This window comes from Salmo salar, chromosome 14 (assembly GCF_965601325.2).
Source record: "Salmo salar chromosome 14, fSalSal1, whole genome shotgun sequence".
Lineage (NCBI taxonomy): Eukaryota > Metazoa > Chordata > Actinopteri > Salmoniformes > Salmonidae > Salmo > Salmo salar.
In genome coordinates, this window is record NC_138304.1 from 53,314,374 (window position 1) to 53,327,729 (window position 13,356).

At 45.1% G+C, this 13,356-nt stretch overlaps 1 protein-coding gene across 1 annotated transcript in view; it reads right to left on the reverse strand.

Moving 5' to 3' along the window:
* mtcl1 (microtubule crosslinking factor 1) overlaps window positions 1-10,305 on the reverse strand; it is a 268,316-nt gene extending 258,011 nt beyond the window's left edge. The window contains exon 1 of the mRNA XM_045694519.2: window positions 8,487-10,305. Coding sequence (XP_045550475.2) covers window positions 8,487-9,440 — 954 coding nt within the window. The 5' untranslated portion in view covers window positions 9,441-10,305. The remainder of the gene's footprint in view (window positions 1-8,486) is intronic.
* Window positions 10,306-13,356: the final 3,051 nt, after the last annotated feature.

Here is a 13,356-nt window from a genome sequence, read left to right on the forward strand (position 1 = left end):
CATGATCCTAAACATTATCGCCGACATGATCCTAAACATTATCACCGACATGATCCTAAACCATTATCAACCGACATGATCCTAAACCATTATCACCGACATGATCCTAAACCATTATCACCGTCATGATCCTAAACCATTATCAACCGACATGATCCTAAACCATTATCACCGACATGATCCTAAACATTATCACCGACATGATCCTAAACCATTATCACCGACATGATCCTAAACATTATCGCCGACATGATCCTAAACATTATCGCCGACATGATCCTAAACATTATCGACCGACATGATCCTAAACATTATCGACCGACATGATCCTAAACATTATCGACCGACATGATCCTAAACATTATCGACCGACATGATCCTAAACCATTATCGACCGACATGATCCTAAACCATTATCAAACGACATGATCCTAAACATTATCGACCGACATGATCCTAAACATTATCGACCGACATGATCCTAAACATTATCGACCGACATGATCCTAAACCATTATCACCGACATGATCCTAAACATTATCGACCGACATGATTCTAAACATTATCGACCGACATGATTCTAAACACCATCAGCCGACATGATCCTAAACCATTATCACCAACATGATCCTAAACCATTATCACCAACATGATCCTAAAACATTACCAACCGACATGATCCTAAACATTATCACCGACATGATCCTAAACATTATCACCGACATGATCCTAAACATTATCGCCGACATGATCCTAAACATTATCGCCGACATGATCCTAAACATTATCGACCGACATGATCCTAAACATTATCGACCGACATGATCCTAAACATTATCGACCGACATGATCCTAAACCATTATCGACCGACATGATCCTAAACCATTATCAAACGACATGATCCTAAACATTATCGACCGACATGATCCTAAACATTATCGACCGACATGATCCTAAACCATTATCACCGACATGATCCTAAACATTATCGACCGACATGATTCTAAACATTATCGACCGACATGATTCTAAACACCATCAGCCGACATGATCCTAAACCATTATCACCAACATGATCCTAAACCATTATCACCAACATGATCCTAAACCATTACCAACCGACATGATCCTAAACATTATCACCGACATGATCCTAAACATTATCACCGACATGATCCTAAACCATTATCACCGACATGATCCTAAACCATTATCACCGACATGATCTAATTAGCGCTTTAATTTAACTTCCTTTTCAGTTCCCAAATAATCTATAAATAATCAATAAACTTATAATGATTTTGTGATTTAATGATAGTATTCTGTTGCAGGAATAGAAGAGATAGATGTCTGTGTTGTGGTTGTGTTATGTAGTGGGTGAGAGAGGGGAGAGAGAGACCGTTAAATTGAAATTGCAATTGAGAGAGACAGAATGACAGAGCGAGAGCGAGGCAGAATGAGAGAGAGTGAGAGCGAAAGAGGGGAGATAGAGAGGAAAGAGGGAGGAGAGAGGGAGTAGAGGAGAGAGGAAGTGTCTGACTATTTGAACCCCTGACAACGTAACATAGTAAACAAAAAAATCAGGGACACTCAAATTAGTATGATAGCTAACATTAGCCACCTAGCTAACTTTAGCCAAGAAATTGTAATTCGTAAAATATAAGTTTTGCAAATTCGTAACATATCATCAAATCAAATGTATTTATAAAGCCATTAATACAGTACTTAATACAGAAACCCAGCCTAAAAGCCCAAACAGCAAGCGATGCAGATGTAGAAGCACGGTGGCTAGGAAAAACTCCCTAGAAACATTGGAAGAAACCTAGAGAGAAACCAGGCTCTAAGGGTTGGGCCAATCCTCTTCTGGCTGTGCCAGGTGGTGATTAAGAGTACGTGGCCATTTAAGGCCAGATTGTTCTTCAAGATGGTCAAACATTCATTGACCAGCAGGGTCAAATAATAATCACAGTGGTTGTAGAGGGTGCAACAGGTCAGCACCTCAGGAGTAATATGTGGGATTGTTCGCAACATATCATACGAAATGGATGATGGACATCCAAAAATGAATAGATACCATACGAAACATAACATACAGTGAGTGCATTTGGAAAGTATTCAGACCCCTTGACTTTCTCCACATTTTCTTACGTTACAGCCTTATTCTAAAATCGATTAAATAAATAAAAATCCTCTGCAATCTACACACAATACCCCATAATGACAAAGTGAAAACAGGTTTTTAGAAATGCTTGCTAATGTATTAAAAAAATAAAAAATGAAAAAGGTCCCACAGTTGACAGTGCATGTCAGAGCAAAAACCAAGCCAGGAGGTCGAAGGAATTGTCCGTAGAGCTCCAGGACAGGATTGTGTTGAGGCACAGATCTTGGGATGGGTAACAAAATATTTCTGGAGCATTGAAGGTCCCCAAGAGCACAGTGGCCTCCATCCTTCTTAAAAAGGAAAAAGTGTGGAACCATCAAGACTCTCCCAAACTGAGCAATCGGGGGAGAAGGGCCTTGGTCAGGGAGGTGTCCAAGAACCCGATGGTCACTCTGACAGAGCTCTAGAGTTCCTCTGTGGAGATGAGAGAACCTTCCAGAAGGACAACCATCTCTGCACCACTCCACCAATTAGGCCATTATGGTAGAGTGGCCAGACGGAAGCCACTCCTCAGTAAGAGGCACATGACAGCCTGCTTGGTCTGATGAAACCAAGATTGAACTCTTTAGCCTGAATGCCAAGCGTCACGTCTGGAGGATATCTGGCACCATCCCTACGGTGAAGCATGGTGGTGGCAGCATCATGCTGTGGGGATATTTTTCAGCAGCAGGGACTGGGAGACTAGTCAGGATCGAGGGAAAGATGAACGGAGAAAAGTACAGACCCAAGAAGACTCGAGGCTGTAATTGCTGCCAATAGCGCTTCAACAAAGTACTGTGTAAACGGTCTGAATACTTATGTAAATGTTTTATATATATTTTTAATATAAATGACCAAACATTTCTAAAAAACAGTTTTTGCTGTGTAAATATGGGGTATTGTGTGTAGATTAATGAGTAAAAAAAATGATTTAATACATTTTAGAATAAGACTGTAATGTAAAAGAGTCAAGGGGTCTGAATACTTTCCCAAAGGCACTGTATAATACAAAAATCGGAGTGTCTCGGACTTAAGTTTACTATGTTACGCCTACCGCTGAGACCAGGTTGGACATTTGACAGTTGTCAGGTCCTCTGGGACTGGCCCATTATGTAGACAGGAGAGGAGAGAGGATATACAGCGTAACCTAGACAACCTATACAGCGTAACCTAGACAACATAAAGCAGATGTTGGACAAATGGTTTGTTTGAACATTTGAAATTGGATTTAGTGTTGGCATACAGTATGCTTGTGCAGTCATACAGTATACGTGTGCAGTCATACGGTATGCGTGTGCAGTCATACGGTATGCGTGTGCAGTCATACGGTATGCGTGTGCAGTCATACGGTATGCGTGTGCAGTCATACAGTATGCGTGTGCAGACATACAGTATGCGTGTGCAGACATACAGTATGCGTGTGCAGTCATACAGTATGCATGTGCAGTCATACAGTATTGTGTGTGGACTAGTGGATGTCATCACACACTATATAAACAAAAAGTATGTGGACACCCCTTCAAATTAGTGGATTCAGCTATTTCAGCCTCACCCGTTGCTGACAGGTGTATAAAATCGAGCACACAGTCATGCAATCTCCATAGACAAAAATTTGCTGTAGAATGGCCTTACTGAAGAGCTCGGTGACTGTGTGGCACCGTCAAAGGATGCCACGTTTCCAACAAGTCAGTTTGTCAAATTTCTGCCCTGCTAGAGACTGCCCCAGTCAACTGTAAGTGCTGTTAATGTGAAGTGCAAACGACTAGGAGCAACAACGGCTCAGTTAGGAAGTGGTAGGCCACACGACTTCACAGAACGGGACCGCCGCGTGCTGAAGCGCATAAAAATCATCTATCCTCGGTTGCAACACTCACTACCGAGTTCTTAACACCACTGCTCCGCCATTGGACTCTGGAGCAGTGGAAACGCGTTCTCTGGAGTGATGAATCACGCTTCACCATCTGGCAGTCAGACGGACTAATTTGTGTTGGGCGGATGCCAGGAGAACGCTACCTGCCCCACTGCAAATCAAATCAAAGTTTATTTGTCACGTACGCCAAATACAACAGGTGTAGACCTTACAGTGAAATGCTTACTTACAGGCTCTAAACAGTAGCGCGAAAAAAAGCTATGTGTGTGGGGGTGGGTAAAAAGACATTTGAAAATAAGAGTAGCAAGGCTATATACAGACACCGGTTAGTCAGGCTGATTGAGGTAGTATGTACATGTAGATATGGTGAAAGTGACTATGCATATATGATGAACAGAGAGTAGCAGTAGTGTAAAAAGAGGGGTTGGCGGGTGGTGGGACACAATGCAGATAGCCCGGTTAGCCAATGTGTGGGAGCACTGGTTGGTCGGGCCAATTGAGGTAGTATGTACATGAATGTATAGTTAAAGTGACTATGCATATAAGATAAACAGAGAGTAGCAGGGGTCTTGTGGCTTGGGGGTAAAAACTGTTGAGAAGCCTTTATGTCCTAGACTTAGCACTCCGGTACCACTTGCCATGCGGTAGTAGAGAGAACAGTCTATGACTGGGGTGGCTGGGGTCTTTGACAATTTTCAGAGCCTTCCTCTGACACCGCCTGGTGTAGAGGTCCTGGATGGCAGGCAGCTTTGCCCCAGTGATGTACTGGGCCGTACGCACTACCCTCTGAAGTGCCTTGCGGTCGGAGGCCGAGCAATTGCCGTACCAGGCAGTGATGCAACCGTTCAGGATGCTCTCGGTGTTGCAGCTGTAGAACCTTTTGAGAATCTCAGGACCCATGCCAAATCTTTTGAGTTTCCTGAGGGGGAATAGGCTTTGTCGTGCCCTCTTCACGACTGTCTTGGTGTGTTTGGACCATTCTAATTTGCTGTTGATGTGGACACCAAGGAATTTGAAGCTCTCAATCTGCTCCACTACAGCCCCGTCGATGAGAATGGGGACGTGCTCGGTGCTCCTTTTCCTGTAGTCCACAATCATCTCCTTAGTCTTGGCTATGTTGAGGGATAGGTTGTTATTCTGGCACCAACCGGCCAGGTCTCTGACCTCCTCCCTATAGGCTGTCTCGTCGTTGTCGGTGATCAGGCCTACCACTGTTGTGTCGTCAGCAAACTTAATGATGGTGTTGGAGTCGTGCCTGGCCATGCAGTCGTGGGTGAACAGGGAGTACAGGAGGGGACTGAGCACGCACCCCTGGGGAGCTCCAGTGTTGAGGATCAGCGTGGCAGATGTGTTCCTACCTATTCTCACCACCTGGGGTCGGCCCGTCAGGAAGTCCAGGATCCAGTTGCAGAGGGAGGTGTTTAGTCCCAGGATCCTTAGCTTAGTGATGAGCTTTGAGGGCACTATGGTGTTGAATACTGAGCTGTAGTCAATGAATAGCATTCTCACATAGGTGTTCCTTTTGTCCAGGTGGGAAAGGGCAGTGTGGAGTGCAATAGAGATTGCATCATCTGTGGATCTGTTTGGGCGGTATGCAAATTGGAGTGGGTCTAGGGTTTCTGGGATAATGGTGTTGATGTGAGCCATTACCAGCCTTTCAAAGCACTTCATGGCTACGGACGTGAGTGCTACGGGTCTGTAGTCATTTAGGCAGGTTGCCTTTGTGTTCTTGGGCACAGGGACTATGGTGGTCTGCTTGAAGCATGTTGGTATTACAGACTCAATCAGGGACATGTTGAAAATGCCAGTGAAGACACCTGCCAGTTGGTCAGCAGATGCCCGGAGCACACGTCCTGGTAATCCATCTGGCCCCACAGCCTTGTGAATGTTGACCTGTTTAAAAGGTCTTACTCACGTCGGCTGCGGAGAGCGTGATCACACAGTCGTCCGGAACAGCTGATGCTCTCATGCATGCCTCAGTGTTGCTTGCCTCGAAGCGAGCATAGAAGTGATTTAGCTCGTCTGGTAGGCTTGTGTCACTGGGCAGCTCGCGGCTGTGCTTCCCTTTGTAGTCTGTAACAGCCCTGCCACATCCGACGAGCGTCGGAGCCGGTGTATTGACGCTTTGCCAGTTTGATGGTTCGTCGCAGGGCATAGTGGGATTTCTTGTAAGCGTCCGGGTTAGAGTCCCGCACCTTGAAAGCGGCAGCTCTAGCCTTTAGCTCAGTGCGAATGTTGCCTGTAATCCATGGCTTCTGGTTGGGTATGTATGTACGGTCACTGTGGGGACGATGTCCTCAATGCACTTATTGATAAAGCCAGTGACTGATGTGGTGTATTCCTCAATGTCATCGGAAGAATTCCGGGAACATGTTCCAGTCTGTGATAGCAAAACCGTCCTGTAGTTTAGCATCTGCTTCATCTGACCATTTTTTAATAGACCGAGTCACTGGTGCTTCCTGCTTTAATTTTTGCTTGTAAGCAGGAATCAGGAGGATAGAGTTGAGGTCGGATTTACCAAATGGAGGGCGAGGGAGAGCTTTGTACGCGTCTCTGTGTGTGGAGTACAGGTAATCTAGAATTTTTTGCCCTCTAGTTGCACATTTAACATGTTGATAGAAATTTGGTAGAACTGATTTAAGTTTCCCTGCATTAAAGTCTCCGGCCACTAGGAGCGCCGCCTCTGGGTGAGTGGTTTCCTGTTTGCTTATTTCCTTATACAGCTGACTGAGTGCGGTCTTAGTGCCGGCATCTGTCTGCGGTGGTAAATAAACAGCCACGAAAAGTATAACTGAAAACTCTCTAGGCAAGTAGTGTGGCCTGCAATTTATCACAATATACTCTACTTCAGGCGAGCAAATTCTAGAGACTTCCAGCTGTTGTTTACAAATATTCACAGACCGCCCCCCCTCGTCTTACCAGAGTGTGCTGTTCTATCTTGCCGGTGCAGCGTATATCCCGCTAGCTGAATATCCATGTCGTCATTCAGCCACGATTCCGTGAAACATAGGATATTACAGTTTTTGATGTCCCGTTGGTAGGATATTCGTGATCGTCCCTCGTCTAGTTTATTGTCCAATGATTGCACGTTGGCGAGTAATATTGACAGTAACGACAGCTCTCCTAGTTGCCTTCTGCGGATCCGGACGAGGCATCCGGCTCTTCTTCCTCTGCGTCGCTTCCTTTTGCGAATAATTGGGATGTCTGCCCTGTGGGGTGTTTGGAGAATATCGTGTGAGTCCTGCTTGCTGCTGTTGTTGTTGTTGAAAAAATCTTAGTCTAATTCGAGGTGAGTGATCGCTGTCCTGATATCCTGAAGCTCTTATCTGCCGTAAGATACGGTCGCAGAAACATTATGTACAAAATAATTTACAAATATCGCAAAAAAAACCCACATAATAGCAGAATTGGTTAGGAGACTGTAATACGGCGGCCATCTTCTCCGGCACCATCACATGCATAGTGCCGACTGTAAAGTTTAGTGGAGGACGAATAATGATCTGGGGCTGTTTTTCATGGTTTGGGCCCATTAGTTCAAGTGAAGGGAAATCTTAACGCTACAGCATACAATGACATTCTAGATGATTCTGTGCTTCCAACTTTGTTGCAACAGTTTTGGGAAAGCTCTTTCCTGTTTTAGCATGACAGTGACCTTGTGTACAAAGCGAGGTTCATACTGAAATGGTTTGTTGAGATCAGTGTGGAAGAACTTGACTGGCCTGCACAGAGCCCTGACCTCAACACAACAGAACACCTTTGGGATGAATTGGAACGCCGACTGCGAGCCAGACCTAATCTCCCAACATCAGTGCCCAACCTCACTAATGCTCTTGTGGCTGAATGGAAGCAAGTCCCTGCAACAATGTTCCAACATCTAGTGGAAAGCCTTCCCAGAAGAGTGGAGGCTGTTATAGCATCAAATGGGTGATCAACTCCATATTAATACCCATGATTTTAGTAATGAGATATTCTCCGAGCAGGTGTCCACATACTTTTGATCATGTATTGAATTTGGAGGACAGATTTTCTTTACGATTTCAAATCTACTTACCTGCTATGCAATATAAAACGGATGTAGGTCAGACAAAATGATTGTGTTCTTATATTTCCTGATGTCAATGGGGTTCATTTTAATAATAGTCCTAACAGAAATAACTTGATGATACACAACAATCCAGAGAGAGTACACTACCAACTAGACAACTATATGAAGAGGAAGAGAGGAAGAGAGGAAGAGCGGGTAAATGTCAGGGCAAACCAACAGCGGGGGGGTTTGGGGAGGGGGGGGGGGGGGGTGGTCACTGAAGCTTTACAAACAGTGATACAGTGAATCACTGGCTGCAAAGACAACACTATAATCAATGGGGCTATTACTACGAGGGCAGCCTACAGAACAGCAATGGGTGATGCAGAAAACACACAGTATGGATTACAAAACAAGAAACAGAAATAATTCCTGCAGGCGTCTTTTTACCTTGAGGTACTCGTTTTCAGAACGAAGATCTTCTATTTCCCGCAATAAATCCTCTTCGATTATCTCTTTGCTGCATTCCAGTTTTATAAATTGTGCGCTTGTCGATGCTTTCTCCTGTTTACTACCCTCTCCTCCGTGAGCACCTGGTCCTGGAGCCTGAGACATGCCGCCTTTCCCAGTAGCCGCAGGGCTACCCTCCGCGGTGCGCAACGAACCAACACCACTACCGGCAGTAGCCCCTGCCGCTCTGGCCGCGTCGGACGCTGATGCTGCCGCCTGCACAGGATAATCCACCTGATCCCTGTCGCTGAACCCGGAACCAGAGCCCCCCGACTCCCCATCGCTGCTTGCGGCCGCGACCAGCCGCTGTTCGTCGGATAGGGGTTCGGAGGGACAGTCAGAGAGATCGGAGCTACTGTCGGTCTGACTGACCCTGCTGCCGTGGGGGGTAGCGCCGGTTGGAACGCGGATTGGGGAGCCAAGGCTGAGCGGGCCGTGGTGAGACGCGGTCAGAGTGGCTATTTTACTCTTCTTGGCTTTAAGGGTGAGGTGTGGACTGTTGGTGCTGCTGTCCGGGGTCGGTTTGCTGGCGCTTGCAGTAGTCGGTTTAGGTTCCAGCGCCGCATGTTGAATGACCTTAACAGTCTTTTTCGTGACTATCGAAGACTTGGTGCTATGACTTTTCACGGTGGCTGGTTTGTTATCCTTCGCTCCGGTTGGGGTGCGCCTGGAGATACGGCTTTGATTGGATGATAAAGCCACTGGGGAAGAGGAGTGCTGCTGCTTTGTCATTTTAGGGGATTTTGGTACGATAGCCGCTGGTTTAGGCGAGGAACGGACATCCTTCAGGAACGGCCTGGCCGGAGATGGTGCTCGGTTTAACCGTTTCTTCTCCAACTGGTGGTTTGGCGGTTTGGTGGGTTCGCTGGTCCCAGAGCCATTAGAGCGATCCATATTTACAACACTCCGACGATACCGGTGGAGAATATGTGGAGGAGAGGAGGGGTTTGATGGATCAACAAATGATCAGTCCACGACACACAGAAATAATACCTTTGACAGGCGACAGCAGCAGAAACACAGTCCTGTCTCCCCGCTGTTCTCATCACTCCCGGGTTGGGGATGCGCACCCCGGTCCTTTAGGCTATTCGCGGTTTTATTCCATTCGGTCTGATTAGATAAATATAATCGGCAAACATTCACCAGGTTGTCATTGTACTCCCCTGTACGGTACCGGCAGCCCGGTGGCTCCGCTCGGTCTCCTTGAAGGTATCGCTGAAATTAACGAGATTATTGTAGCCTAAATAAACCGATGCGAGACAGATGGCATCTGCAGTGTTGCTAATTGTAAGATTTGGATATAAATTAACCCAGCCGTATTGTTATTCCCTGATACGACTCGTCCATTCCTCTCGTCCTCCCCCTCGCTCTCTGGGCCCCCGTCTGTCCGTGTGTCGGCGGCTCACCGTCTTTTGCCCTTTCTCACTCCTTCCGTCTATCTGACAAGGAAAATCTGCAATCGCTGCGGTATGTATTGACTAGATGGGATACAGCTTTTGTCGGATTTGACTTTTCATAGCAGGTTAGAATTCACGCAGCAGGTTAAAAGAATAAACGTAGCAGGTTATGATAATTAGTTTAAGGGTATGAAAATGGTTTTGGGTGATAGCTAAAAATGCCCCCCCAAAAATATATACTTTTGTTCATTTGAATTTGACAAAAGCTGTATCCCTTCTAACCATGACCTTGCGGTCTCGAACCTGGTTGAAGCCTGCGGTGGTTCCTAATTTATGCGCATGCGCTTTGTCTCTCCCAAACACCCAGCACACCCCTGAGTAGATGGTAATGTAACAGCATACACTGAACAACAATATAAACGCAACATGTAAAGTGTTTGTCCCATGTTTCATGAACTGAAATAAAAGATCCCAGAAATGTTCCATACAGCACAAAAAGCTTATTTCTCTCAAAATGTTGTGCACAAATTTGTTTACATCCCAGTTCGTGAGCATTTTTTCTCTGCCAAGATAATCCATCCACCTGACAGGTGTGGCATATCAAGAAGTGGATTAAACAGCATGATCATTACACAGGTGAACCTTGTGCTGGGGACGCGTTTTGAGGGAGCATGCAATTGGCATGCTGACTGCAGGAACGTCCACCAGAGCTGTTGCCAGAGAATTTAATGTTCATTTCTCTACCATAAGAGGCCAACTTGTTTTTAGAGAATTTGGCAGTACGTCCAACCGGCCTCACAACCGCAGACCACGTGAGCCTAGGACCTTCACATCCGTCTTCTTCTCCTGCGGGATCGTCTGGGGGTGGGGGGTGGGAGTGCCTTGCTCCCAAGTGGGTGGGTGGGCCCATGCCCTCCCAGGCCCACTCATCACTGCACCCCTGCCCAGTCATGTGAAATCCATAGATTAGGGCCTAATTAATTAATTTAAATTAAGATTTTTTAAACATTTTATTTCGATTTTGAAATGTAATCTTTATTTAACGAGGCAAGTCATTTCATAAGAATTTGTTCTTTACAATGGTGGCCTTATCATACTGAAACATGAGGTGATGGCGGTGGATGAATGGCACGACAATGGGCCTCAGGATCTCGTCACGGTATCTCTGTGCATTCAAATTGCCGTCGATAAAATGCAATTGTGTTTGTTGTCCGTAGCTTATGCCTTCCCATACCATAATCCAAAAGGGCATTCTATTCACAACGTTGACATCAGCAAACCGCTCGCCAACACGACGCCATACATGCTGTCTGCCATCTGCCCAGAAACAGTTGAAACTGGGAATCATCCGTGAAGAGCACACTTCTCCAACCTACCAGTGGACATCGAAGGTGAGCATTTGCCCATTGAAGTCGGCTACGATGCTGAACTGGACCCTGGTGAGGATGTGGTGGTCCTGGGCCGGCGTGGTTACACGTGTTCTGCGGTTTTGAGGCCGGTTGGACGTACGGTTGGAGGAGGCTTATGGTCGAGAAATTAAAATTATATTCTCTGGCAACAGCTCTGGTAGACATTTATGCAGTCAACATGCCAATTGCACACTCCTTCATAACTTGAGACATCTGTGGCATTGTGTTGTGTGGCAGAACTGCACATTTTTAGAGTGGCCTTTTATTGTCCCCCAGCACAAGGTGCACCTGTGTAATGATCATGCTGTTTAATCAGCTTCTTGATATGCCACACCTGTCAAGTGGACGGATTATCTTGGCAAAGGAGAAATGCTCACTAACAGGGATGAAAACAAATTTGTGCACAAAATTTGAGAGAAATAAGCTTTTTGTGCTGTATAGAACATTTCTGGGATCTTTTATTTCAGGGACCAACACTTTACATGTTGCGTTTATATTTTTGTTCAGTGTATTTCAAATAAAAATACAATAAAATGTGTCTGACAGTATTTGGTAATAAATATCTCTTTATTTTCACTTCATTAGTTAAAGAATGCCACAAGTTATAAATACCACAAATTCACTTTAAAAACATGCCAACTGTTTTTATCTTCCAAATAACTAATTGTTTAATACAAAGCAGGAATAGGGTCAATTCCAATGGAAGTCAATGAATTCAGGAAGTAAACTGAAAAAAGGGCATCTATTTTCAGTGACTTCTGGGTAGTCTGAAAGGAGAAAATATTAATCTTAAGCGTTTTTTTTACATGCTTCGATTTTTAAAATTCATATCACTTCCTGAATTGACTGACGCCAATCCCGATACAAAGTATAGTCTCTCATCTTTAAAAGGACACATGTACTGTATGTTACAGAAGATTACATTGTAAAGACTATATGTAATCTGACAGAGAACAGTATAGTCAGGCTTGTCTATAGGACAGAGATCATGGTTAATGCCATATTAATTGTTAACTGTGTTAGTGTACATTTGTTTAATATCTGATCTCAACCGATCAATGAATCAATCTTATAATCTTTTAAATTGATTGATTCTTGATCTGTGCTTCCCATTCTAACAATCTAAAACATGTAACCAGGAGTGGAATTGAAGGAAGAAAAAAAAAAAGTCACCACTGTCATATTACTAGGAATTCAGCTCATTTTCCCCACCCAATTCCACCCTGCATGTAACCAATACCACATGCACCTCAAAACTCCGCACTGAAACGCTTCCAATTGAAATCCACAAAAGCCTTGCTTGCATGAACTCTAAAGACTTGAATCTGGTCCTAGAAGGGACTGCTATAATCAAGGTCCTAGAAGGGACTGCTATAATCAAGGTCCTAGAAGGGGCTGCTATAATCAAGGTCCTAGAAGGGACTGCTATAATCAAGGTCCTAGAAGGGACTGCTATAATCAAGGTCCTAGAAGGGACTGCAATAATCAAGGTCCTAGAAGGGCCTGCTATAATCAAGGTTCTAGAAGGGGCTGCAATAATCAAGGTCCTAGAAGGGCGCCGGCCGGGGGCCGCAATAATCAAGGTCCTAGAAGGGACCCCAATAATCAAGGTACTAGAAGGGACCCCAATAATCAAGGTCCTAGAAGGGGCCGCAATAATCAAGGTCCTAGAAGGGGCTGCTATTATCAAGGTCCTAGAAGGGGCTCCAATAATCAAGGTCCTAGAAGGGGCTCCAATAATCAAGGTCCTAGAAGGGACTGCTATAATCAAGGTCCTAGAAGGGGCCCCAATAATCAAGGTACTAGAAGGGCCCCCAATAATCAAGGTCCTAGAAGGGACTGCTATAATCAAGGTCCTAGAAGGGACTGCTATAATCAAGGTCCTAGAAGGGACTGCTATAATCAAGGTCCTAGAAGGGGCTGCTATAATCAAGGTCCTAGAAGGGGCTGCTATAATCAAGGTCCTAGAAGGGACCCCAATAATCAAGGTTCTAGAAGGGGCTG